Genomic DNA, 27,735 nt, shown 5'->3' with positions numbered 1-27,735 from the left:
AAGTACCTGAATTTATCTTTTCATAATAATTCTACAACACCAATATATTTTATAGGAAATAAAAACTTTCTGTATTTTAATTATTTAATTTATAAATTTAATTGTAAATTTTCAAAAAAAAAAAAATAAATCATAACAATAATTAATAACTTAATAATTTAACCTCTTCATGCACAAAATTAATTAATTAACTTAATAATTAGTTAAATGTATTTCAAATAATTATTATATTAACCTTAATAATAACTAAAATATACTTGACAAAATGTCCTATTTATATTAGTAATAGTCATCAATCGCCTTAGTATTATAAGTGTAAGTAAAGATCATTTGTGTTGCATGTATAGAAGTGAACTCGTGAATATGTATTAGATATGCTGCAGAACTTTGGAGTTAATTAATGAGAATGGAGTAGAATAATCTATATTTTCATACAATAAATTATTCAAAAGTTGTATACCTACTTAAAGCTTATAGTTCAGTTAATCAATACAGCCCTTAAACATTTAGTTATTGAAAGAGCATGAAAAATATATAGTAAGAGTTCACTTAACTTTAAAAATTTTCCATTAACAGTCTTTAATTTAATACAATTATCTGCTGTATAGATATCACATACTACAGTAATATTCATGGATAGAGTACGATATATCTTTTATGCACAATACCGTAATAACTAATAACTTAATGGTTTTTTCTGGATAAATTTTCCACCAATCTCTAAATACGACCAAGAACTTTCAAAATTGTATAACTTACCAGTTTAATGTGATGCCAAGACTCCAGACTTTTAAAACGTTTGTCAATTATATATTCGTAGTACAATACAAAGATCAAAAATTTAATATTTATAACTCAAAGATGAGTACTATAAAGTATGACATAACCTAACACTTATCCAAATTTAACAATAAATCTATGGAATTAGACTATCCAACAAAGCTATTTAAATTGTATGGCAATTTCAGACGGTCATTAAATTTAAATTAGGTATTTCAAACCTTATCTTAATCTATAAGAAATAATCAATGAATATATCATATATATTTCATTTATAGATAAATATATAGGTATATCATTTATAAAATGTAAACCATGGTTGCGACTATAGTCGAGCTATCGTTATGGTACCTATAGATACTATATAGGCGTACCTACTTTAAAATGAATTCAAAAATCTTTAGAATTTTTGTTTTCACTACTTACTACCATACTACTACTGGTTATACATTACATGACATTCTTCATGCTAATTATCCATTTCATTTTAATTTGTAAGTATTATACATTTGAATATGTCAATAAAAAATACCTTGATTGGAAAAACTTTAAAAATATTTCGTCTTGATTTTTGAAATGGAAATATAAACGCAATAATCTAGAAAAAACTAACTTTGTTTTTTTTTTGTTTTTTAATAATAATTCAATCAAACACATTATAATAAATTATAAAGATAACGATGTCCAACCTTGTACGGAGACAATTTTATTATTATTAATATAAGTAGTAATTATTATTATTTTATAATATTTAGTAATAATTTTGTAAATATAAATGTCTATGACTAGAACAGAATTTGTTTACAAGGATTTTCTTTTTAAACATTTGTACAAAATAAACCTATAATATAATACTAAAATAAATAATAATAAAAAAAAAAATCATAAATACATAAAAACAAAAATGGGTAAATAAATACCTAAACATAATTTTATGTAATTTTGCACTCAATAAGAACCAACAACTTCAATGTGAAACAATATAATACGATCATTAGTTCCTCGCTCTATTTATTTTTAGGTAGAGGAAACAAGATTTGTACAAAATGGGAAAAAGTGATTATACTCATGGTTTTTAATTTTATTTTTTTTTAAACTCCAAAAAAATTGTATTTACACTTACATAAAAAGTGGGCTTCATTTTTAATTATTTCTGTCAAGCCTTAATAACAATGTATTTCATTTTATTTTTTATTCTTAATTATTTTTAATGTAAACAATTTAAAAAAATTGGTTTGAATAAAACATTGAATAAAAATCACTGTGCCGTAGTACAATTAGTTATAGTAATATTAATTATAATGTGTAAATTTTGTATTCACATTTTCTGCCCTAAATTAAGTTTCGTATATAATTAAATTTAAGTGATTAAAAGCTAAACAAATCTATTCTACGCTTTTTTATATTTACACAGAAAACAAAATTTGTCTATATAATGTATAGAATTTCAATGCTAGAATATTATGGCTATTTAATTAAATTTTTACAACAATTTTCATTTATTTTTGAATTATTATAATTAAATAATAATAGGCACTGAAGAATTTTCATTTAATACTCATGAATCATAGCGGTTTATCGATATGCTGGTTTGATTACAATATTTGATTAATGCATTGACAGTAGAAAATTGTGCGCAAATTGTTATAAGATTTTTTTAAAGTCTGATTTTGTTCGTTAGTCAAAATTTAATTTGTTTACGTTTGGTCCTCACGTATATTATTTAAGTATATACTTATTTGAATTTAAAATTGTTAAAATTGTTAAGTAAACTACTGTGCGATATTAAGCATATGAATTGGTTTATCATATACATGAATTTTTTTTATACCCATCTTCTCAATTAATACAAATTTGTTCTGATAAAAAAAAATTATAATATATAGATAATATTCAATATTGTTTATTTTATAAAATTATTGAAATGAAAACTTTATATAACATTATACCTATTCTTTTTTAAATATAATATTCGAATATATTTTTAAGCTAATTTTAAAATTGATTCAAAACTTAAAATAAAATAAAAAGGATAGGTAACACGTTTATGGTACAATTTTTTTAGGTAATATGTGTGCGTATGTGTATTTCATATTGTACGATGCGTCTCCTTAAATTAACATGAACACCGAAACTGGCCTTTTGGAAATGTGTGCATTGAATTTCATGTACTTAAAATCAAACCTGTAAACATAAAAAAATGTTAGGCTATGCTAAATGAAACAATTAAAACAATGTTTAATTCATTATTGATTAACATAAATATATAATTAAATTGACTTAATGATAGTATTTATAATAAGTAATGATTACTGTTAATTTGAGAATTTATAGGGTAATACAATTTTATTTAAAATTATTACATTCCGTCATGTAAAAAATTATATTAATTTTTATTCGTTATATACGTTGGTTGTATTAATGTTTTAGGCCTTTAGGAAATAATGCTAATAAGTAATAATTACATTAGAGAGATATTTGATTACGATTGTATGTTGGAAGCTTTACTAACACATTTTTACATGTTCTATCGAAATAAAGATACATTATATTATACTCAATGCATTTCAGACTTTAAGGGATTAATTTTTAAAATCCAAAAAAACGAAAATTCCACTAATAGTTGTATGTACTTATATGAATTTTTGCACGTTCGATGTTTTTGGCAGATAATAACAGTTAAATAGAGCATTATGAAACGACCAATATAAATATTATGATGATATAATATTAATCGGTTAATTGGTATTGGCTCCTAATCAAGTGGTATTATGGTAATTGTACTCGTGATGATCGAGAAGTTGTAGGTTTTTAGAATAGAACAGATGCGACAGTCACGTCTGCGACGTTAGATTGGTATAGTTAAGGCAAAACGGTTAATTCGGTAACAACGGCCACCATAATAACTGGTAGACGGACCTTTTACGCGTGTAAACTGTTTATGCGGCGCCGCGATGTTTTCTAATAGAGTCCACATCCTCTTAGGTTGTTGGCTATAATGACGTCTGTAACTGCATCGAACACGAATTGTATATTATTGGTGTCCGTCGCACATGTCATGTGACAGTAGATCTCTTTGGTGGTGGATTTGTTCTTGGCTTCAAACTGCGCCTGGATATAAGCAGCGGCTTCTCCATACTCCTGGGCACCTGAACCAAATGGAAAATCGGAAAATTACAATTAATACATTTGGTAGTAATACGCTTATAATTATATAATATTGAGGTACACCAGCAGACATTTAAGCGTACAGAAGCGGAATGTGCCAAAAGATGTTGGAGGAGGTAAAATAAATGTCAAAACTTTGCAGATACGTAATATTATTCTTGATTTTAAATTAAAATTTTTATATTTAAAAATAGGTAAATTTTATTGTATAGCTTTAAATACAACTGCTTATTTTGTTACATTTTTTTACATAGGTTAAATCGGAAGTTAAATATACATTTAAAACCCAATTTTGATAGGTTGAAAACAATCGTTCACTATAATTTTTAATATAATTAAAATTACTTTTAAATATAAACAAATAATAAATTGCGCATAAACATATTTTATCTCAAAGTTTATCACCACTTCTGAAAAAATATAATCAACTAATACGCCTAGATATACTTACGCCTATAAGAATTAAAAAAGTAAAATTCAAAATTCAAAACCATGCACGAAAATAATTCATTATTTAGGGTAGTAATTATGGAATTGCACGCGTCTCTGGAGGATGGCAGATAAACGTTTATATATTATACACTGCGTGCCAAGTCGCTTTGAAAAAAGTATAATTATATTTTTCAAATTTGTTTTAGCACATGGTTTCTAATTGTTTATTTGATCAAGTAAAGAAAATTGGTAAAATGTGTTGATCGTGCCGAAAGATACTTTATAGAAATTATGATATAACTTTTTTTTAAATCAATACCTAGCTATCAATAAACAACAGTAGCATTAATATTGAAATTAATAAATGTTAATAATTTGTGATGGTCGTTTAAGATATCATTATTATACACAATTTAACGTACCTGCGTATTCTGGGAAACATATTGTGAGCGGTGATTTCTTGATTTTCTCTTCGAACAAGTCCTTTTTGTTCAGGAACAATATGATAGACGTGTCGGTAAACCATTTATTGTTGCAGATTGAATCAAAAAGCTTTAAACTCTCTTGCATCCGGTTCTAAAAAACAAGGTTAATTATTAAGTTTAAAACAATGTCATATACAGCTGAAATAATAACATCAATATAATATGTATGTATAGTTTTGTTAAGAGTATTTAAAATTTATAACCTATTTCCGTCTCCAATTTAATCATTATTTATAGTACATTGTTTTAATCTATCAGTCATGTACCTATCAAATTACAAATGATCCATCTATTGCATATTAAAGCCATATAAGTGTCAAAATGCCTAAATAGTTTTCGGGTTAATCACAGCTTTTATTCTGTTTTAGTTAACGTTTTCCGAAATATATCTAAATTTTAACTCAGATACCATAAATTTAGATACAGTATAATTGTATACAATTAGTGGACATTATTTGTATACAATACAATGCGTATAATAAATATAAATAAAATTTTGATTTTGTAATTATTTATTGTATAATATGATACAGTGACTCGCCAAATATGCTCATTCTATTTTTTCTTTAAGAAATGTATTGGGGAGATAAAAAACTTCTGTTTTTTAAATGAAACCCCCTTTTTTATTGCATAATATTTAGCAGATATTTTTTTTTTGAAAATATTGATGCATTAAAATCAAAATTCGAAAGAAAGGTTATGAGTTTTTTATTATTATGTACTAAGGATAAGATTAGGTTAGAAAGTTTAGAAAGGTAAGAGGTAAGGTTTAGATAAGGTAAGTTTGAAAGACCTGGAGACTTAAAAACTTAAAATTTTTATAAAAAATAATTTTAAAATCAAATAAATTTTTTTATTATTATTTTATAATTTTTAAATATTCAATTATTTCAATTTTTATCACACAGAAAAATCATTTTTAACTATATTCGTGGAATTCACGGACAATTCCAAATTTGTCAAAATGAGAGGAAAAATAAATTGATAAAATATTTCTGAAATTCGTCCAACTTCCTAAATTAATTTACTCATAAAGAACTCATCAACTTTGTTAATCAAACATTACATCTAAATTTAATGAATCATGGCATAGATTTAAAAAAATATCAATAGTACAAAGGTGTTTTGTATTATCAAATTATAAATAATATAATGTCCACGAATTTCAAAAACAATTACGATATGCAAATGGAAATTTTAAAAGTGTAAATGATCAAAACTCACATTATTATATTATTGGTTTTTATATACTTACGTAGTAAAAAGATTTTACAAATGATAATAGTAATTAATGTATTTCAATCGTTAGAGCTTTGTTGTCCAAATAACAGTCGTTTATTTAGGCACTCGTTTATTTTTTACCATGCCGGACAAAGTCACAAGTACTTATGACAAGCTTTTACATTTTCAACAGTCAAGTGTGAGATGAGATTCAATTACAATTTCTATCACAAACTATTTACATAGATTTTGTACCAAAGCATACATCCTGCCATAATCGTAGCTTGATCAAAAACAGTCGATTCTATATTGGGTAATCGTTGTAACAAAAAATACAAGATCTATAAATATCCAATTGTTTACGGTATAGGTACCCAAATCAAAATTTTGAAATTGATAAATTCTTAAAACAAATTTGTTTTACGTATTAATATATTTATTCATTAAGTTATTAATTAGTCACACAATATACCATTTTTGCACAGAATTTTAATCATTTTAATTTTAAATTCAATAAAATGTATTATTATAAACTAAATTTCTATTTCAATTATTTATTACTTAACTATTATCTTATTTAAAAAACATGTTTTAACGAATGGAGCTATACGTTTTTCTATTTGAAATAATAAATAAGTATAGTCATGATAGAAAAACATCACCAGTAAGGTTAATAGAACATATATTATAGGTACAACAAGATTATAATTTATTGAATAAATATATCATACATAAACCTTGGTGATAAACTTTTAAACAATATTTTGTGGTTTATTCTTATTTATTTCAACTAATAGACATATGTAAATTATAGATTTAATTTTTAAATGAGTTATTAGGGGTAGAATTTATACGTCCTTTTTTTCATGAACGAAAATAATAAAAGTTATTGGCACTTTAATACGCGATTCGGACACAAAAATAACAAATACTTCAATTAAAAATTTAACAAACAACATAGGACATACACATAATTGTGTTCAAATTAGAAACAATAATAAATAAACTAATTTAAATTTCATAATATTACGTTTGAAATCAATAAACGTGTGTAGATTTTAAAATTTATATTGTATAAATTATTGAATGAATAAGAAAATTTATAGCAAAAAATATTGAAATTAAAAATGCTAATGGCATTAACAGTATTTAAGTTTATGCAATAATTCAGGTTTGTAGTTTTATATTTTAATTTATTAAAAATGTCAATATTAGCATGTCATTATCATATTAAGTTAAAATAAGCAATCTACACGCACTATTAAAATGCTTTAATACCTACTTGTTGATACGTTATTTTGGACAAAAATCCATTATAACATTATTTAATTTGTAAAGAACTTTGTTGTAATATAATATTTGGAGAAGCTCCAACAGTTGAAATAATATTCTTTTTAATGGTGATTATTCGAGCCGCTTAGGACGTCATTTTTGACAGTAAAAGCAGCGCACTGCTCCATCATTTTATTTACTTCGTGTTTATAGGTCAGTACTTAAACTTATATTGTTGTTATTATATCGTAGAAAGATATACAAGGTAATGAAATTGGTATTTGTATCCATTATATATTTTATTAGTTTTATATTTTCATTATTGCTATAGCTATTGTAAAATAAATCAAATTATTTTTACAGTCGGACTATTTGATAAAAAAAAAAAACATGTAATTTATAACCAGTTTCCGTTTTCATTAAACATTGATATAATTATAGAATCAAATTCTATGTAAAAATGTTATTATTTATAACAACAATATATTTTTACAGTACTCGTATAGTCAGTATACCAACAAATTACATTCAATCATTAATATCAATAAAAATGCCTAATATGTATTCTTTTAGTAATCTTTATTCTAAATTAATAACTAAAAATGTATATTATCATGATTTATATGTAATTAAAAATAGTAACTAAATACAATTTTCAAAATGCAACTAATATATTATGATAAATATGATTTAAAAGCATAAAATTATAAATTTATCATTTCATTTTTATTTAAAAAACGTATTTATAAATATACAAAACATATACCTATATAGGGTAGGGACTATTATTTTAATATGTATATATTTTATTAGATAATTTATTATAGGTATCTTAGTACGCGTTATTTTTAGAATAAGTTTTAAAAAACATAATTTACGACATTTTTTTTATTAATGTGTATAATTGTTTTTGTAAAAGTAAATTGAATACTATATTATAAGTATTAAAATTAAGCACTACATAGTAGTTATATATATATATATATATATATATATAGTTCAAAGGTTGACCGTTTGTGTAGGGACGGTGAGAGTATCAGAGAGAGGTTGTATCGATCGGGAGTAGTGTTGCCTTGACGACGACCAGCGCCAGAGTCGGAGATAAGATCTTCATACAATATATATAATATATATTGTATGAAGATAAATATATTTATGTGTACGCATACACATATACACAATTTCATGCATATACAATATCTGGGTGACTGGGCACATGTATATTGTATACAGATTCTTTTAGGTGGTACATCGGTACGAGTGATGAAGATTATATGCGTACATCGAAAAATTAAAGATAATTTTGAAATGGAAACCAATATAAGTAATAAAGCATAATTTTTAAAATAAAAAAAAACGTTACGTGGTAATGACATGCGTTGTAAAAAGCAAATTATATCTATATATTTTCATAAAATCCAAAAAACTATTACGGATATCAGATTTTATTTCTCATTGGAATATTATACGTTTAATTTAACAAATTTATATTTTATCTGATGAATGGGCTGTTAACATTTAAGGCACTCTACCTTTATTTTGTACAAACTTTACGAACATTTATACGATTGTAAATCACCCTGAGAAACCTCTATAAATCTCTTACCTAGTCCAATCAAAATATATAAATGGTACATCGAATAGAATTTTGTTCGTAAGTAAAATACACAGTTCGTTATCTGCATCCAGTATAAACAATGCCTATAGAACATTCCACCTTAAATATTCATAATTAAACATGCATACCACTACATTATAATTTATCATGATCCTGAATATAAGAAAGATCCTAAATCAAAGGTAATGTATACGATAAGGCAACGAATAACAGACGGATAATTTAAGTAATATCGACATCAGGTGGGATAGATCGATTGATGATCTCGTACAACTGCAACGGTTTCAATTTTAATTGGTCTAAATGTCTTTGGGTAGTCAACGATGAATGTTGAATGCAATAAACAACGAGGGGTTAAAGTTCAATTAGTGCCAATGTGGCTATCACACGATTACTATTAGATGTGACAATTTATTCATGATCTCGTTTATATTTGTGTGTGTTGTGTGCTTGCGTGTCATTGTCTCTATTTTTTTTTTTTTATTCAGCCCAAGTCGATATCAATAAGAAAATATACATTATAATATTTCGGATATTTAGTACTTACCGTTGTTTCGTCTTCGTGGAGCACTTGGTCGTACTCTGACATGGCAACACAAAATATGATCGCCGTGACATCTTCGAAGCAATGAATCCATTTTTTCCTTTCAGATCGCTGACCACCAACGTCAAACAATCTATGATAATATGAAATGAAAATTATTTAATTATTATAAGTATTCAAAATAATATCCATTATCAAAAAATAAACTCACTTGAAATTAAGGTTTTTAAATGAAAAATGCACTTCTACAATACCAGTGGTTTTTACTCTGGTACGCAATATATCCTGTTCTGTGGGCTGGTAATCTTTGGATCCTAACCTATCCAGATCGTCCAGAAAACTAAACAAAAATTCATAAATTAGTTAATAAAATCACAATAAAAGTATAAATAGTCTTAACTAATTTATAAATGTGTACGACTATAAATATATTTATTGAATTCATGATAACATGGCATGTTATTATAAATACCTACAATTTCTATAAAACCATGAAGAACAATAAAAGGATTTTCAATTGATTATTATAAAATATTTTACAAGGTATAAACATACCAAGTAAAATAAAATACTTATCTTAATATATTACGAATTACTTTCGTTTTATATGAATTATCAACAATAATATACATATTAATCCTATTTGGAACATTATTTTATAAAATTTCTGTATTTTAAAAAAATTATCAGATACTGATTAGCACAGGTGTCAGGTGATCAACTTTTTCAATATTATGAGCGTCTAAAGGATAATAAATATGTTAATTGAATTAAATTTATATCCCCAAAATAATTTATAATATGCATATATATTTTAATAGGTATATTTTATAAAATTAACTTTTTTTAAAACAATATAATAATTTTATAATTTCCGAGTATTTCATAAAAATAATATCGTATTACTTATATAATAATGCATGGTATAAATGACCAAGATTATGTGGATTATTACAGTTAGGTTAAAACCTAACCTAACCTTATAGTTCGTTAATTTTTCTCTGCGAAAATAATATATTTTTTTACGGAGTTTCAAAATAATGTGGTTTATGCATGTATATTTTTAAAATTACGTAAAAATAGATGTTATCTAAAACAGGTAAGTACGGTAATGGTTTTTTTTTCGTTCGTGCACCTATTCCGTTTCCCACAGTAACACGGTGGCGGTGGTGGTGGTATCGATCCACTGACGTCATCGAGGACCACGCCCGACTAGCAACTAAACTAACCGTGCACCCCTATATCCAATATTGAGCTCAAAGTGCTCAAACAGAACGCCAGCTGCTGTGCTATGGCCCCTCGAAAGAATCACGTTAACGTTTTTCAAAGTAAACAAATAAAATCTGAAATCCTTCTCAGCTTTCTAAAGGAATGGTGAACGTCCATTAATTTCGAATGAAATGCGTCTAAAAATTAGAAGTCAGTGAAGTCTAAGTAAATACATATGATGAAAATTGAAAAATGTATACATGGCCAAAATCCAATGGAGATCTATTATAATAATTAGTAAAATAATGCACCAGAAAATAAATATCTAAAGTTCAATATTTTACATGTATTTAATATTTTGAATACAATGTAAATTATTTCTAGTTGGACTATATTCATTCGTTTTTCTATTTTGCAATAGTTCGTAATACTCCTTACAATATAGGAATAATTAATTAATATGTAAATTATTTCTTTTGATCAATAAAATTATACCTAATTCAATATATTGTTATTCAAACGATTTATCAAATAGATAAATATTATGGTATCTTATTTTAGAACAAATAAAAATTTTGACTGTAAAAAATAAAACTATTTTTGGTGTTTGAATGTATGTTGCTAAATATGATAAGAATATTAACTAATTTCTTACTAATTACATAGTGCGGTAGAATATAAAAAATATTGCTACTACAAAATATTATGGAATTAAATAAAAATTAAACTTAAATAAAAAGTTAAATCATTTAATGAAATAATAAAATCTTAGTATTAAAAAATATTAAGGTTTTGTGTTAACAAATGTAACAATAAAATAAAAAACAAATTGCAATTAAAAAGTCTCCTAAATAATTTTTTTGAATTTATAAAATATAATAAATTTGTATAAAAATAAAACTGTTTTGATCATAAATGTTTTAAATATTGATAGAATAATAGTTTTAAATGAAATTTTAATACTATTTTTGTAAATGAATTTATCAAATATGATTCAATTTTTGATTTATTAATTATTTCAAAATATTTAATATTATTATTAATTTATTAATTATAAATAGTTTGATGAATTCATATAACTACGATAAAAGGTTTATATATCAACATTCAACGCATAAAATACCACCCCTCCAAGGCACACATTAACATAGTAATGGTTTCTTTTAGCATGGTTTGGTCATAAATGTATTCAACAGAAATATGAGTATATTCAATTTATGTAAATAAATATAAAAATATAACTTGATGAATATTGGGAGAATTATATATTATATAGTATATACCAACTAATTGTAGTAAATTAATTTTAAAAAAATGTATCAATTTACTATTTAGCAGAATCGTTGAGCTGATATTCATTTGACCGAGAAAAGCACATTTGCACGCCAGGATCGGCCCACAGTCTCTTCATAGCAGTCAGCAATTCTTCCGAGAATGGTTCAGTGTCTTCCATCCTTTGTATTACATCCAACACCATTTTCGCATCAGTCTACCAAAAAATAAAGAAAATTAATGAATTACATAATTATGTTATATTTAAATATTAGTGCAAAACACGAGATTACACATTATACTAATTAATTTAATCTATTTTTTTTTTGTATGGTGCTTAATACTTGCCTAATTTTTTCTTAGTGTATATAACCCGTTAGAATTTTTTTTTAGAAGATTCTGCCATACACAGGAGGGTGTTATAAATTGAAAATTGATTTTTTAATGAGTTTTTAAATTTATGTTTCAATATATATTGTATAAATTGTTTTAAGTTTCAAACTATAAAGAAGTAAAAAAACTCAATACATTTCATACAATTCCTTATAAAATTAAAATCAAATACAAATTATTATACTTATTTTTTTTTAACCTAACCTAACCGCCGTGAGTTAAACTATTTATCACACTGCGCCACCACCCATCGTATTTAGATAGTTTTATGTACCGAAATCTTTTAAATAAAAGTAAATATTAATAAATGATTTTTTAAAACCATACGCGAATAAACATAAAAATAAGATAATTTTCTTAGGAAGTTTTATTATCTCGAAATACACATATTGCATTTTCATTTATAAAATTATTTTGTTATAAAATTAATTTCAATATTAAATATCAAGGTAATACACTCTTTTAAATAATATATATTAAGATAACGTTTGTACGACTTGAAATTACACTTATAATAGTGACGAACTGACAACATACTAAAATGATAATACAATAAATAAAGTACAATAAAACATTTTACCTAAATTTTTTTTCAATTTTCCTATAGATGATTCACAAAGAAAAATTAACCATAATAATGTCAAATTGTTGTATTAAAAATTACCAAGTGATGATTGACTGAGGACGGGGCTATAATTTTTATGGTGGTGGCGAGGGAATACCAAATCGAGTTCTGTCAATGAATATAATAAAAAATACGAACTATATAAATAGTCAACTAACTTAAGAAATTGAGATATTAATACGAATTAGAAAAAGGTAGTTTCAAAACTACGAGTATAAGTTCAAGAAATACTAATAAATACTATCTTTAGTGTTTTAAGTTTTAATCAACTACTTATTCATTATTATAATACTGCTTTTACAAGGATGTATTTTAAGAATTGAGTTTTTTCTGATCGTTTAAATTATCAAAGTTATCGAAAAAATAATGGGGGTCATTCAAGGTTTAAAACGATTAAATATTGATAGTAGCATATACCTATCAAATAAAAAATATGGTAAGCAAAAATACTGACAATAAATGAATAAAATAAAAATAAATACATTTATTTGTTTTAACGGAAACAGATTATATAATATATATTTAGGTATACAGTGTATAATGCACAGGTACACTATGTATTATACACTATTAAACATAAAACATCATTTTTATGTCTCAATTACATAATAATTTTACTAATAATCATAATCAAATATTAAAATTATTTATAAGAGTTATAAAACTGTATAAGTTCAATATTTAATACAATATACTTGCCTATACGTTTATCATAAATATTATTACTAATTAAAATCATATTTTGTAATTAATTCAAATATATTTTATCAATTATTTATTTAAGTAGATATTATATACATTTTTTTAAAGTTGTTTTTTTTATTTTATGTATCAAAGGCTTTTATTAGTAAATATGTATACATACATACACTTTTAATACATCATAAAATAACATTTAATTTCACAATAAAGTATTATATAAAAAAAAAAAAAATTGATTTTTTATAAATGTCATTACTTATTAGCTTCCACTTATTTATTAATTATTAATAGCGCATTTTATAATCAATACCTAAATAGGTTTGCTGCCTAGTTTTGGCTATTTTAGTATAAAAACAAGTTGTAAACTTGTAACCTAGCTTAATATTTAATTGATTGACTTGACATTCAATAGGCTATAAAAAAAATTAAAGAAAATTTGTTCTAAAAATTAAACAACATTCAAAATGTCAGAAATAATAATTAAAATAAGTTGGAAATATTATGTTCTTCGAAACTAGTTAAGCACCCTATATTCATATAAAAGTAAACTAGTAATTAGTAGATATACTTGTTGATAAAAAAAAAATTAATATTTCTATTCCTAAAAACACGAAAAAAACAACAATTTAAATGTTCAAAACATTAATTTTATATATTTTTTTAAATTTTTACAATTTTTTAACCTATTATAATAGTCTTTATTATTCAAACAAATTATGTAGTTTTAGATCATTTTCGATAGCAAGAGGACTTAAAATTTACTATGTATTTTTCTCGGGGTAAAATATTTGGGATGGTAAAGTCATCTATATGGATTAAAAACTAAAAATACATTTTATTTTTATAATTTTTGAAATTCTCAATAGTTTGTTTAACAGCAATAGATGGCCAACACAAATTAGCAATCACAAATAATAACTATCTATAAGTAACCAAAATCCACCATGAATTATTTTTAATTCCGATTATTTTAACTGTTTTATTAGAAATTAAATGAAATTTAACAATACAGTATGATTATATGAAATACCATACAAGAAAATAAAGAAAGACGAGTGCTCAAACCAGTTTTTTGAATTTTTAAATCTATTTATTTCAAAAAACGAATATTTTCATTTACATGATGTAACTAATTATATATTTTTTATTAATAATTAATGTAACTTTTAAGAAGTTTGTCATATAAATTGTATATATTCTTATATTAGTTTAGCTGCTCTTTATATTTTATTGAGGAATATCTGACTCTTTTCACACTTATCAGTTAGACGTATAATATATTTTTAGTTAATAACAAACTTACAAGTAATCATTAGAATGTTAGATAATTGAACACAAATCTATTTTTACAATAATGGTTGTTTTGGTATTGAATTGAATATTAATTTATTAGATAATAAAAATAATGTAATCGGGAATTTGAAATGTACATGGTTTTTAAAAAATATCATTGGGTAGGTAGTTACTAAATGACCCAAACAATATTATGTACTTATAATATATTATATGTAAGTAATGTCATATGTGTAATTATAAATATTATGACGTTCAGTTCAATAGTTAGTTCCCAAACATATTTTCTATTCTATTACAAGTAAACATAACTATACTTTCGTTTTAACCATATAGATAGATATTTATTTTCAGCAGTAATTAGTGTTGTACGATTAAAGAGATTTTACACACACTGAAAACTGTTGTTTGTAGTCTAGTAGATAACAATACTCGTAAATTTAATATTATATTGACTAATTATGTGAGAATACTACCAGAGAAAACATCGGTTGGACTATTATATTTTGTTTTATCAGTCATTATCACATTTTTCATGCATTTATTAGTAAGTTGTCTTGAAAATATTTGTTAATATTTTATACAGACTTGTGTGCAAAAATTTTATTACTAATAAAGCAAACTTATTTAATAATAGATTACATAATATAACGTTAAAGTATTAAATGTATTTAACTATTTGTGTTCGTAATACAGTGAAGATCTCCGTGTAATCTAAATTCCGATTGGTAATCACAAAAATAAATAAAAAAATTATACGTATGGAGAAAATCAAAAAAAAACTTCATGACTAGTGTTCAATAAGCATTGATACGCCCTACTTATTCATAATAATAGACTGGATGACATAAATCTCATAATATAAATTAGATAATAATTAGATTCAAAGTATTTCTAGCTTTGGGTTGGAAAGATTTTTCACTAGAAGCAGGATTTGGGTGATCAGGAAGAGAGTTGTGATAATGTTAATAGGATTTAGAGGTGGTTTCAATAACTGATTGTATATTTAGATCAGTGTGGAGTTTGTGATTCGAAACATAGAAGGAAGTATTTTTAATTAGGCGAAGGTTTTTGTTTTGGAAAATTTGATTTTTTTTTTAATAATTGATTTTCTTGCCGAGGATTTGGACAAAGTAATTTTATTTTACAAAATGTAAGGTGTAAATTTATAAAAAATTGATATAATATAAAAAGTCAGTATTCAAAATAATATTTCTTATATTATTTAAATTATTAATATTTTTATAAAAATATATTTAAATTTAATGTCTTTATTGAAATGAAGAATTTAAAAATATATAAATGAAACTTTAATCAAAATTAGAAATTAATTTTAAAACATTTTAGGTTTTTTGAAAACGTATATTATAGTTAATTTCATTTTTTATTTTATTAAAGTTATACCGTTATATTTTTTTTTAAGATATAGGTACAACGTAACCTTTATTTATTACGTATATCTGTGTATAGGATTGTTGTATCAACATTTTTGGAGGGATCATTTAATATTTGCTTATACCTATATTATAATATTTAATAATCAGTTTAAATTTAATTAATCAAACCATTGTCTAGTCAACATAGGCAAATACTCAAAAATGCTTTAAAATATTTCAATACTTTATATATCTATATAATATGATGAATATATTTTTGCAAATTCTACGCCACAATTTATAATAGAATAAAACGTTATGTTTCTTTATAATTTATAGCAAATTGTACGTATTTGTATAAATATGGATATTGATTTACATTTTATAATATACCTAGCAATTTATTTATAGTATTAACAAGAAAAAGGAAAGCAGATGCGATTGTAAACCTATATAAAGAATTGTTTTTTCAATTATGGCCAAATAAGATAGGTAGCTGTATTAAATAATAATGATCTATTAGTATCTACTTTTACTTTTTCATTATAAATAGGATAGTTTATATATTGTACTTTTTATAATGTATCTAATATATTCATTTTATTATTTTAATTTGTGAATACAACTCAAATTTAAAATTATGATATAAAAATGTTGTATTTACTAGTTAAAAAAGATAGTACTATACTATTATTTATAGTATATTTAAAATGTCGATATGCATTGTATTCATATTATATTGGAAATATATTTAACTAAATAAGGATAATCGATTGTAATACATTTACACAAGCTTAAGTATGTCAAAATTTTTTAAAAAAAAACATTGTAATTTAATTTTTTTTCAGATACGCCTGGAAATGATTAAAAAATGGTCGTTCTAATTACATCATAGACACATTGCATGAATGTACAGTGATCTAGTGAAGCCCTTATTCCGTGAGTATGACGTCATATAAACTATCAACCATGTAGAATTCATATTATTATGATATTTTTATTGTTATTCACTTCAGCTACTATGTAATATACTATCCACAAAATAAAAATGGATAAATAAATCGATGATTGCAAAAACTTCATGAGTCAATTATTTAAAACTTTTGGATAATTGATAAAAACTATATAACATAAATAATTTTGAAAAAAATTTAAATTAAGAATAAATACATATAATACATCATATACTAATTATACTAATTATACAACTAAAGACGTTTTTATACTCAACGCATAGAAACACATGAATAGTACCTATATATACGTTTTTTTACTAATAGGTATCTCAATTTCATAAAATATATGACTTGTGATGTTTCTGCAATCATCGATTCAAATACGTTTGGTCATTTTGTTTTTATATTATCAGAAAACAATTTTTCATTTATATCATAAAATGTTGCAGATAAGTGCACGTTGTTTCTCAAATGAATAAATTTCTATATATTTTGTTAAAAAATATATCCTTTTTCATTATTAAATGTTTTCTTCGGCATTTGACATAATATTGATTAAGGATTATATAAATATACTTTACTACTATAAGACATTTAAGACAATTGGAATGCAAAATAATATATATTATATATAGTCGTTTAGATGAGCAGAGCAGCGATAGTATACATCCAAAAATTGTGGTTTATTACTTCAGTTACCTAAGCTTTTAATACTAAATAAAATAAATCTAATTAAATACTAATTAACTACTACATAATTTGAAATTCAAAATTTAGATACATTTAGATTCTTAGACAAATATTTTGCTTCATAACTTAAAATTAAAAATGTATACTGTCATTCAAAATAGTAAACGTTTTAAAAATAATAAAAAATAGCAAAACATATATTTTTTTTAAACTTTATTTTTTTGTATTTTTGTAATAATTTTACATTTGGCATAAAAAAATATATTATTAAACACGATAATATTTTTAGAAATAATGAGAGTTATTATTGTTGAATAAATAGGAATATATTATAATGTATTATATCAAATATCAGTGTATAAATATATAATATTTCGTTTTCACTATCAGTAAAATAATTAACGGCATTATTATAAATGTGTTGTGTTTCATAAACAAGTGGAGGAAAAAATTATCGCATAATATACTATTTTAGATCCTAGTAAGTAACCATATTTTTAATTTTAATTTTAATTTTTATAATATAATATTATGTTATACTAGTTATAGTATAGATTATATAAGTATTAAAAAGTACACTATCCTCCGATTAATTCGTATTCGCCTTCATATTTTAATTCTACAGTCGTTTCAACCCGTATATACTTTGGGATTATTAAAAAAAATTAAACAACGACAATATCATTCGTGCTTTCCGATTGCGTGTGAATTATGATAACCAAAATTAGGACACCATATTATTATATACATTATACAGTATATATACATTGCCGCTGCTATCGGGCCCTATATACACTCCCCCACGGCATGCGCGATCGCGCGCGCGCGCTACACACCCAATTCAATTCATTTCCGAGATTGCCACCGCCAGCAACTGTCGCTGATCGTAGGTCAAATTAATTCGCTGTATTACGTGGGTGTACAATGTACACGCACAAACTTATATATATATATATTTATATTATATTATGTCATATACGATGTGTATGTGTGCGTGTTCGTATATATATATATATATTATATATTGAACATTGTAGTAATCACGTCGATACGTTAATTTCCCTGTGGGAAAACTTTGAACCTCAAATTTTAATTCGCTTTGCTCGTGTATATACTTACATACTATAAATATATTGTGGCATACAATATACCTATTATACCTAATGTAGTGTTTAGGTAATATAATATTGTATAATGATTATCTCATAAGGAGCCCAAAACATCAATAATAATAGCCCGTTACCGGAAATTGTTCAACTTTTTTTCGCTTTTCGTATAATAATTTAGGTCTTGTATTACGTACATCAAAAATCATAAGGGAAAAATTAGTACAGATATATCAACTAAATTATTTAAGACCGTTCAAATCGATAAGGCAATAATACGTAAAATATGTTTGAAAAATGTTATATATAACCAAACTAACTATAAATTTGAGGATTTTAGATATTGTGGCGCCACATAATATAGTATGTGGCATTGTGGCTACTGGCTATCTCAATACCATTGGTAAAATAAATTAAATTATAATTATTACTTTTTTTTTACTTATATGATTTCGTGCGTTACGAAAATATAATCGCGTGTTATAAGTTATAACCAAAGTCCTGAACGTATTATTATCATTAACATTATTAAAGTTCGTACCCAAGTATAATAATGGTAGTATTATAATTTATAAGTACTAATATTGTTTTAATGTTCATTAAACAAGTTGGTATGAAAGTTCCTTTCAAGGAATATTTCTAAAATTTACGATATAATTTGAAAATAAAAACCAAAATTAAATTAAACAAATTTTAAAATCATCCAAGTTTATATAAAAGTACGATAAAATGCACATATTATTTAATTCACCAGGTAGCAGTTACATGATATGTACTTGAAAACACCGTTTTGTTGATAATGAAAGATAACGATGGGATTAGAAAGATAATTACATGATGTCTAACGACTGCGCCGTCGAGTGGTTTACAATGATGGAGAACATTTTGTGTTATAAACAGTAAATTCTTTGATGAACAATGTAAAATAACATCTGTTCAAATATCGCTAGGTTATTTTTCGCTTTCTTGTATAATATTAATTAGTGTTTTACACAATTTTGGTTATTGTTTTATTAGCCTGATATAAATTATATATAAAGACGATCAATATGATAGAATATGATTATTTTTCCAATTATTTGAGTTTAATAGATATTACAGATATGTACTTGAATTAACAAATCGTTTAAAAGAAAATACTTGCTTTTCTTACCTCCCGTTCGTTGGTGCCGAATCCAATCCCGAGATTTGGCATTGCTCTCAATATGGCAACCAGTGATTGAACTGTGTTGCTGAATACCACGGGCCTGTATTGTTTGAAGTCTTCTGACGTGAAACCGCTCTCGTGAATAATTCTGAAAACACACACAAGTTCACCGTTAAAATATATATATATTATATATTATATATAATATTATTAGTAAGAAAGAATAAAAATCTAAAATATATATAGATATAATTGCATGACAAAGAATTATAATAATAGAATAAAATAATTGCTATATCAGTTTAAATTTTATAATTTTACGATGAAGAATTAGGTATGACTGTATTATAATAAAACGATGTATTGATAAGATGTATAAGTTTTAAATTATATGCTAACTTATTTACTATTCTTCTAAAAATATTTAGTTTTACTAACATAAATATAGGTACACAAGATGACAGTTTAAACATGTTTCAATTGGCCAACTTTCATTTGTATACTGTTTGTATTAAGTTAGCACTTAAAATATTAAAATGTTAGATATAAATAATTTATATATGTATAAAACACCGTTCATAACAATATTATGTATTATTTTACGGTATGAATACCACTAAGTAATAAAGTTGATATAAAAAGAAAAAATATTTGAAATGTTTTTTAGAATGTAAATGCAGAAGATAATGGATACTTGATATCAATAATACATTAAGTTATGATTTATCAATTATATAAGCACAGATATATAATACAACTAAATAGTTGATTTTCTGTGTACTAAGTGTAGGTAATGTAATGTTTTGAAGCCCGGTAAATGGCCGACATTTAAATCATATATACACATATATCCTTAAAATTTTACCATTGATAAGAACCGAATAGCATTACATAAGTATAATCCATTTATTTATTTATTTTGGTATTGTCATATCACATTTGAAATTTCAATGATTAAATAATTAATAGGTACAAAACATTTTTAGTAAAAAAAACCATCAACCGTTTTACCAACTATGACATTAAAGCCAAATCGGCTGTCTAAGTTTAAACTACCTATAATTTGTGATTATAAATTCAAATAGGTTTTAGCATAGATTGAATAAAGAACACATGAATAGATTTGAAATAAAAAAAAATATATTATGAAGAAATACAGTGTTTCTTTTTTATTTGTTTGTTATTTTGCAGAGTAAAATGTGGAGATATTTTAACATCAAAAATTATATAAATAAAAAATTAATAAATTGCAACATAATAATATTAAGTCTTTCAAAAAATCGTCAAAAGAGCAATGACTGCTTGTCGATAATATTAACATTTTGCATTATATGTAGGTTGGTATATACTACAAAAATTATTACGCGTAATGTTGTTTAGACCCCTATTATTTACCACGGTACTTTTAAAACTGACCATTGTATAGCATATAGCTTTAAATTATTAACCAAAACAGCAAAACGTAATATTATAGTTGTTAAAATTGTTAGGAAGTTGATAAAATATTAAAATGGGTAATATTTCCTCGTTGACGAAATTATAGAATTCCATCGACCCTGTTGAAGTATGTCAATTCATAATTGCTATTAGCTTCTAACGATGTCAACAATATAAGTCGGTAGTGTAATTTGAATAACCTATAGCAGTATAGCTATATTATTATTATTATTATTATTATTATAAAAACAATTATTACTGTTTTTCATTTTTAATGGTTGTTAATATGAATTGGAATTATACTTATAGTAATTTAATATAATATATAAATCATGTGTTTTTTGTTTAATATACATCTAAAAAACCAGTCATTAACTAGTATAACGTTTGCATTCCATTGCACACACTGCAGTGTATATTGAAGATCGTAAATATCGATGTATATACATGTGTATTAAAAACATTTTTGTATTTTATGTCGATCCGTCTGCAAGGAAACATATGGCATTACAATATTTTCAATGTGAGAGCAATTTCCGGCATCTATAAATACAACATTGTCGTAAGCTTTTCGGAAAAAACCACGTTCCAAACCATAGGACTGGTCATTGATGTGCCGGTATACTGGCGGCCGCCGATGGCGTTTGCGTGCCCAGCGAGACGGGTGCGCGTGGGAGTATCGATCCTGCACGGCCACCGACGCCGAGGAGTCATCAAACCATGTTTTGTGGTACACATTAACATCGTTGCTTTTAATACCGGGGCGTGGTCGGTCTCGCCGTACCTATATAGTTGCGGAAACTTGTATTTTTGCAAACATCGCACATTTATTATAATTTACGGAAAAACGTTAAATTGCATAAATATTCTCCAACGTATTTTCCAAGATGTTTACCTATACACGTTTAATTATTCTATAAATATACGAGGGATGAAATTTTTGCAGAAATTTGAAGAAAGTGACGAAATTATTAGTTTAGGTATCAATAATTATTATTATTAAACCTAACTTAATGTATTATATATTTAATAATTTTTACGGTTATTATAAACTCATTGGTAAATCACTAATAAGCATTTTGGATAATATTGAGGATCCTTAAACAAAAGAAACACATTATTCTAAAAACAAAAAAAATATGGAACATAATTTACGTGAAAATAAAAATAATTCATTATTAATACTTTTCAAGTATACTTCAAAAATGTATTTTTGAAATTTTTATTTTTATTTTTATTAAACTCTAAAATAATTTTAAAATTACAAACCTAAGGATTACAAATATTCTTTAAATTTTAAAGTTATTCAAGATTTATATTTACCTATAGGTATTATACACTAAATTTTGGATTTATAGATTTATTATAAATTAAAAAAAAAAAAATGATTAAATCATTTATACAAAAATAATAAATCCACCTATTCCTACCTATCACTACAGTAATACAAAATTTGAATATAATTTATTTAAATTGTATTTCAAAGACAATCATTTTTGTTTATAATTATTACACATTACTGTTATGTTATTATCATAACAAATACGACTAACCAGTAATCGATTATACTTTAAACCTTCTCTAATTAATCAAATAATTTTTAATAATACCAAACAAATACAAAAGCTACCATATTATTATATATTTATAATGTAAAAACTTTATATTTTATAACAATTTTATTTAAAACATTATATTAATTATTTGGTCAAATAAAATTGTATTAAATATACTTAACATAATACAATTTATAGCTGGTAAACATTTTTGCAAAATCTGTCGATCATATTTTGAACTTATTCTATTTATGTCTCGATTTACGTGTACATTTTAGCAAACTAAATAAATAAAATTGAAGTATTAAAGAGATCAATATTAACCATGAGATTAATTTAAGCAAACGATGAATGATGACACTATATTACCTATCTCTTTAAAAGCTACCTAGGTATTTGAAAATAAGTCGTTTTACACACACGAGTAGTCTCGCTCGTCATATTATTATGAATTTTTCTCAAATGTAATTCTCACATCATTACACCAAATGTAACAACTATAATTATGGTTTATGTATGATTTTCTGCTTCGTTCAATCTTAATTACTTTTTTACTTATTGACAGTGTCATATTGTATTCGTTCTTCGGCTTTGCTATTATAATCTACGGTTTAAAAATTGCTTATAATATATAAGTAGATATATATTTAATTTAAATTTAGTATAATGTGTTAAAGTAGGTGTAGGTAATAAGGAAATCGAACAAAATTATCTAAATATGATTATACATGAATTATATAGGTACTTAAGTAACGTAAGGCATTTAAAAAAGATTTCATAGACTATTTAAAATTTAACTTAATAAAATTCATCTCACCTACAAATACCAATAAGCTACAATTAAATGATACTCTACTCGAGTATTTGTTTATGCTAAAAATGCTAAATACCACTTGTAAAATCATATTCAATTATTTCAATTGTAAAACAATATGTATAATATTGTTATTAAAATAGGAATCTACTATGAATATATGCAGCATTAATAATATTGGAAGAAGTTGTATTCATTATAGGTACACAGTTTTTTAAATAAATAATAATTTAAATTAATTAATATAACAATATTTATTAAAATATGAAACTCACTTCATCTGTTTGACTATTGTACTTTTCCCTGATTCTCCAGCACCTGAAATAATAATATTAATTATATATTTGTTGGTTTAAGATTTTATTAGTACATATTATTAAGCTCAATTAAACGTTGAATTCAAAAACAAAAAAAATGATTGTATCTCATAAACCTATAGAATAAGTTACCATGTTTTTCTAAAAAATTAATGTATAGAAAACTAGAAAAGACGATGGCCCATCAAGTATAATGATGTTTAACCCGTGTAGAATGTTTAACCTTCAATAAACTTTTAACTCAGATATTTTACTATAAACAACTATAATAGTATATAGGTGAGTTATTGTTGTAATCGATCCTAAAAACGATAAAAAAAAAAGGTTTCATTCTAAATCTTAGAAATAATCATTTGTAATTCGGTTCTATATGATGACATCATCATCATAATATAATGACCAAATCAATTGCTAATTGTATACAATTTTAAACAGCGACAACCGGTTGTCAGAGCCAGTGCAACGTATAATTACAACACAGTAGCGTCAGTAGCCATCATGCAACGAAACATTATTACTATTATTAGATGGTATTATTATTATTGTTACCTATTATTGTTAGAGAAGATCGTATAATATTATATACCTATCGCTTTGCCCGAAGTAGAACATTTTTCTGGTACTTCGTGATTTAACGTCCATAGAGTATATTATTATAAATATGTTTATCTATACATTTTCAAACCGGCGCGCGTTCGGCATAATATGTTTTATCTGGTTGGTCTTTGAAACAATTACAAGTTACAAGTATTTACAACGGTTATAGAAGAAGCGTCATAAAAGCGTATACATTTTGGGCCACACCAAAACTGTGTCCTAGTTTTCTTTTATTTTTGATAACATTATAATGGTTTATTATATGGAAGTAACGAAAATCATAATAACCAACGAGTGTACAACGATACGATTTATATTGTTACAATATTTATACTTCGAAAACGAGCGCGTGCATGGTGCTGCACGTAAATGTTAATCTCGAATTATAAAAATATGTACACAACCTGATAGTTATAAATATTTTTTTCGTTTTTGGTGACCGATTCCCGCTCCAACCCGGCCATAAAAAAATGTTTACGAGAAACTCGAACGTTAAAAAATCTAGTACGCGTTTAATATCACACACACTCGCATATAGGTACCTATGTATATATATAGATGTTACCATTATCCGCGGTGTGCGCAAAAGGGTCGGTGGCGACGGTGGCGGAAAATCGATTTCTCGCGCGTGGCGGCCGACTGCTGGGAGGGGATGAACACGGGAGTGCCACTTCTGACAGAAACCGTCCGTCCAACACATCCTTTATATTATATATAATTATAATATTATAAATATACGTACACGCGCGCAAGGTATATTACAATATTATATATATTACGCTCTCTCGATGAGAAAATGATAGGTTATTAGTCGTTTGTTTTTGATCTCCCTTGCCATCGTCTTCTCCCGTTCAGCACCGGCACAAACCACTCTCGAAACAACAACAGACAGGACTTACACCCTCGCGCATCGCTGAGAGGATTCAACGATCGGACTGTGGATGGCGGGAAAGTGCAGAGCGAAAAAACGACGTCAAGTGTGCACTTGTGGCGGCAGCGGAGCGTGCATAATCGTCATCGTCGTTTTCAGGTACATAACGACGACGTTAAAAAAGCTCTACTACCCGCCGTCGAAAGGACGTTACAACCGCAATGTGTTAAAACGAGGAAAAACAAACTCGACAACGTCCGACCTTCAAACACTTGCCAGAAATAAATAAAAAAATGTTAAGAACATCACACCAGACATACGACCCAGAGGGGCACACGACGACACATATACTCGTCGGGTTTCAATCGGAACACCAAAATAATCACACACACGCACAGGGACGAGCACCGGGTGGGTACCTTGCCAAAAAGCCTCTCACTGTCTAGTCCCCGTGCACGCGACCCAGTGACGATATAGCACTGATTGTGTAGTATGTGTGCGTTTATATGTGTGTGGTCCTGCGTGGCCGTGTGTTCATGCGATGAAAGTATGACAGTCATAATAAATTAATAATGCATTCGATCGGAAAAGTGCATTTCGCATGTCAAAAACAACTCATAAGTAAAACAATAAATAATATTATTTAAGCGCGAAAAATAAAAAATGAAAAATTCAGAATAAGACGTACGCACGCCGCCGTCGACAAGACGTCCGCGTCGTCATCTCCGTCGGTGAAGGGGATTTTCCTGCGAAAGGAACGTCGCCGCTAGGGCGGAGTATGATGTTTGCTCACCTAACAACAGCAGTTTTATGTCTTTGGCCGCCTGCAGGCCGTCCTCCCTGAGGTTCCTCTCGATCTGCCTGCTCCGGGCCAGGGCGGCCCGTTCCTCCGCCGACATAGCGCAGCCCATCTTCCGGCCGACTTTCGCTAGGGCTGAAATCTTAATGCGCGCGGCTATTATACGCGCCGGGACGGAATCGCACCACCGACCGCCGTTAACCGCAACGGTGCCGTACCGGTATTGTGCCGGTCATCGATACCATCTTCTGCAGTGCGCGGAGTAACGCATATTATGGTAGATATCTTGAGGTTGCAGGTGTCCGTAAAAGACGACGACGGCGATGACTCGCGGGCTACCGCACCCGATGGACAGGCCGTCGGCAGCAAAACTTTCGCGAACCCTTACGCGGTGTACCGGCAAAGCTCTTTCGCACCACACACTCGCTCGCAGATATTTTAAACGCAAAACTCGCGCACTTTACGGCTCTTCACGTGGGGGGGAAGGACGAGAAGTAATCCAGATATTACGATTTATACGGGAAACCGTGTCCAAAGAACCTACGACAACGGCGATAATGACACGACCGGCGACGGATTAATATAAACACCGAACTGGCGCGCGCGCTCGCGGCAAATTACAACAAATAATAATATCGAACCGGAGGCTACAGTGGTTATTCGGGTGGGGGACCGCTACGCGCTTGCGAATTGCGACTACGACGGCGGTTACAGAGCAAGCGCAAACCGCGAACTGACGCCCGTCCGTGTGCGCGCGCGCGGTATCGACTATCGGGTAATCGAGTGAGCGTGTGTGCGTACGTGCGCGCGTGTACCGCGTACGTGTGTGCGTGTTGCGTGCTCGTGCGGCGTGCGCGGAGACCGGCAGCTGACCGCCTCGCTCCGGGTGTGACCAACCTGACGGTCCGGTGGCGCGCGGTCGCCCGTCACCGAGGTGGCACGACTGCCGGTAGCAGGGATCCGCTCGATTTCGTTTCGGCGCAACACCCACACGGGTTTTCAGCGGCGACCCGCGGACGGCCGGGCTGAACGGGTGGACGGGCGGCCGTCGGCTG

The 27,735-nt window shown here is 26.7% G+C and overlaps 1 protein-coding gene across 2 annotated transcripts; it reads right to left on the bottom strand.

Annotated features, from left to right (window-relative positions):
* Positions 1–1,377: 1,377 nt before the first annotated feature.
* Positions 1,378–27,725, bottom strand: LOC114125074 (guanine nucleotide-binding protein G(o) subunit alpha). 2 transcript variants are annotated; one of them, XM_027988560.2, is made up of 9 exons: positions 26,675–27,725; positions 24,372–24,414; positions 20,287–20,437; positions 12,058–12,218; positions 9,732–9,860; positions 9,524–9,653; positions 4,803–4,956; positions 3,700–3,929; positions 1,378–2,964 (listed from the first exon to the last, which is right to left on the bottom strand). In XM_027988560.2, the coding sequence occupies exons 1-8, from the start codon at positions 26,790–26,792 to the stop codon at positions 3,742–3,744; spliced, it is 1,074 nt and encodes a 357-aa protein (XP_027844361.1). In that variant the 5' UTR covers positions 26,793–27,725; the 3' UTR covers positions 1,378–2,964; positions 3,700–3,741. The 2 variants fall into 2 exon arrangements, with proteins under 2 accessions (XP_027844361.1, XP_027844362.1); XM_027988561.2 differs by having other exon boundaries at positions 20,296–20,437.
* Between the last annotated feature and the right edge of the window lie 10 nt (positions 27,726–27,735).

Source organism: Aphis gossypii, chromosome 2 (assembly GCF_020184175.1).
Source record: "Aphis gossypii isolate Hap1 chromosome 2, ASM2018417v2, whole genome shotgun sequence".
In the NCBI taxonomy this organism is placed as follows: Eukaryota; Metazoa; Arthropoda; class Insecta; order Hemiptera; family Aphididae; genus Aphis; species Aphis gossypii.
This window is presented reverse-complemented; position numbering and strand designations above follow the sequence as displayed.

What these genes read in the sequence shown, in the direction of transcription:
- LOC114125074 (XM_027988560.2), bottom strand. Translation starts at nt 26,792, where the DNA reads ATGGGCTGCGCTATGTCGGCGGAGGAACGGGCCGCCCTGGCCCGGAGC. An exon ending in ACAATAGTCAAACAGATGAA is followed by an intron (nt 20,438 to 24,371) that starts GTGAGTTTCATA and finishes GTGTGTTTTCAG; the next exon opens with AATTATTCACGAGAGCGGTT. An exon ending in ACGAACGGGAGGTAAGAAAA is followed by an intron (nt 12,219 to 20,286) that starts GCAAGTATTTTC and finishes ATTTTTTGGTAG; the next exon opens with ACTGATGCGAAAATGGTGTT.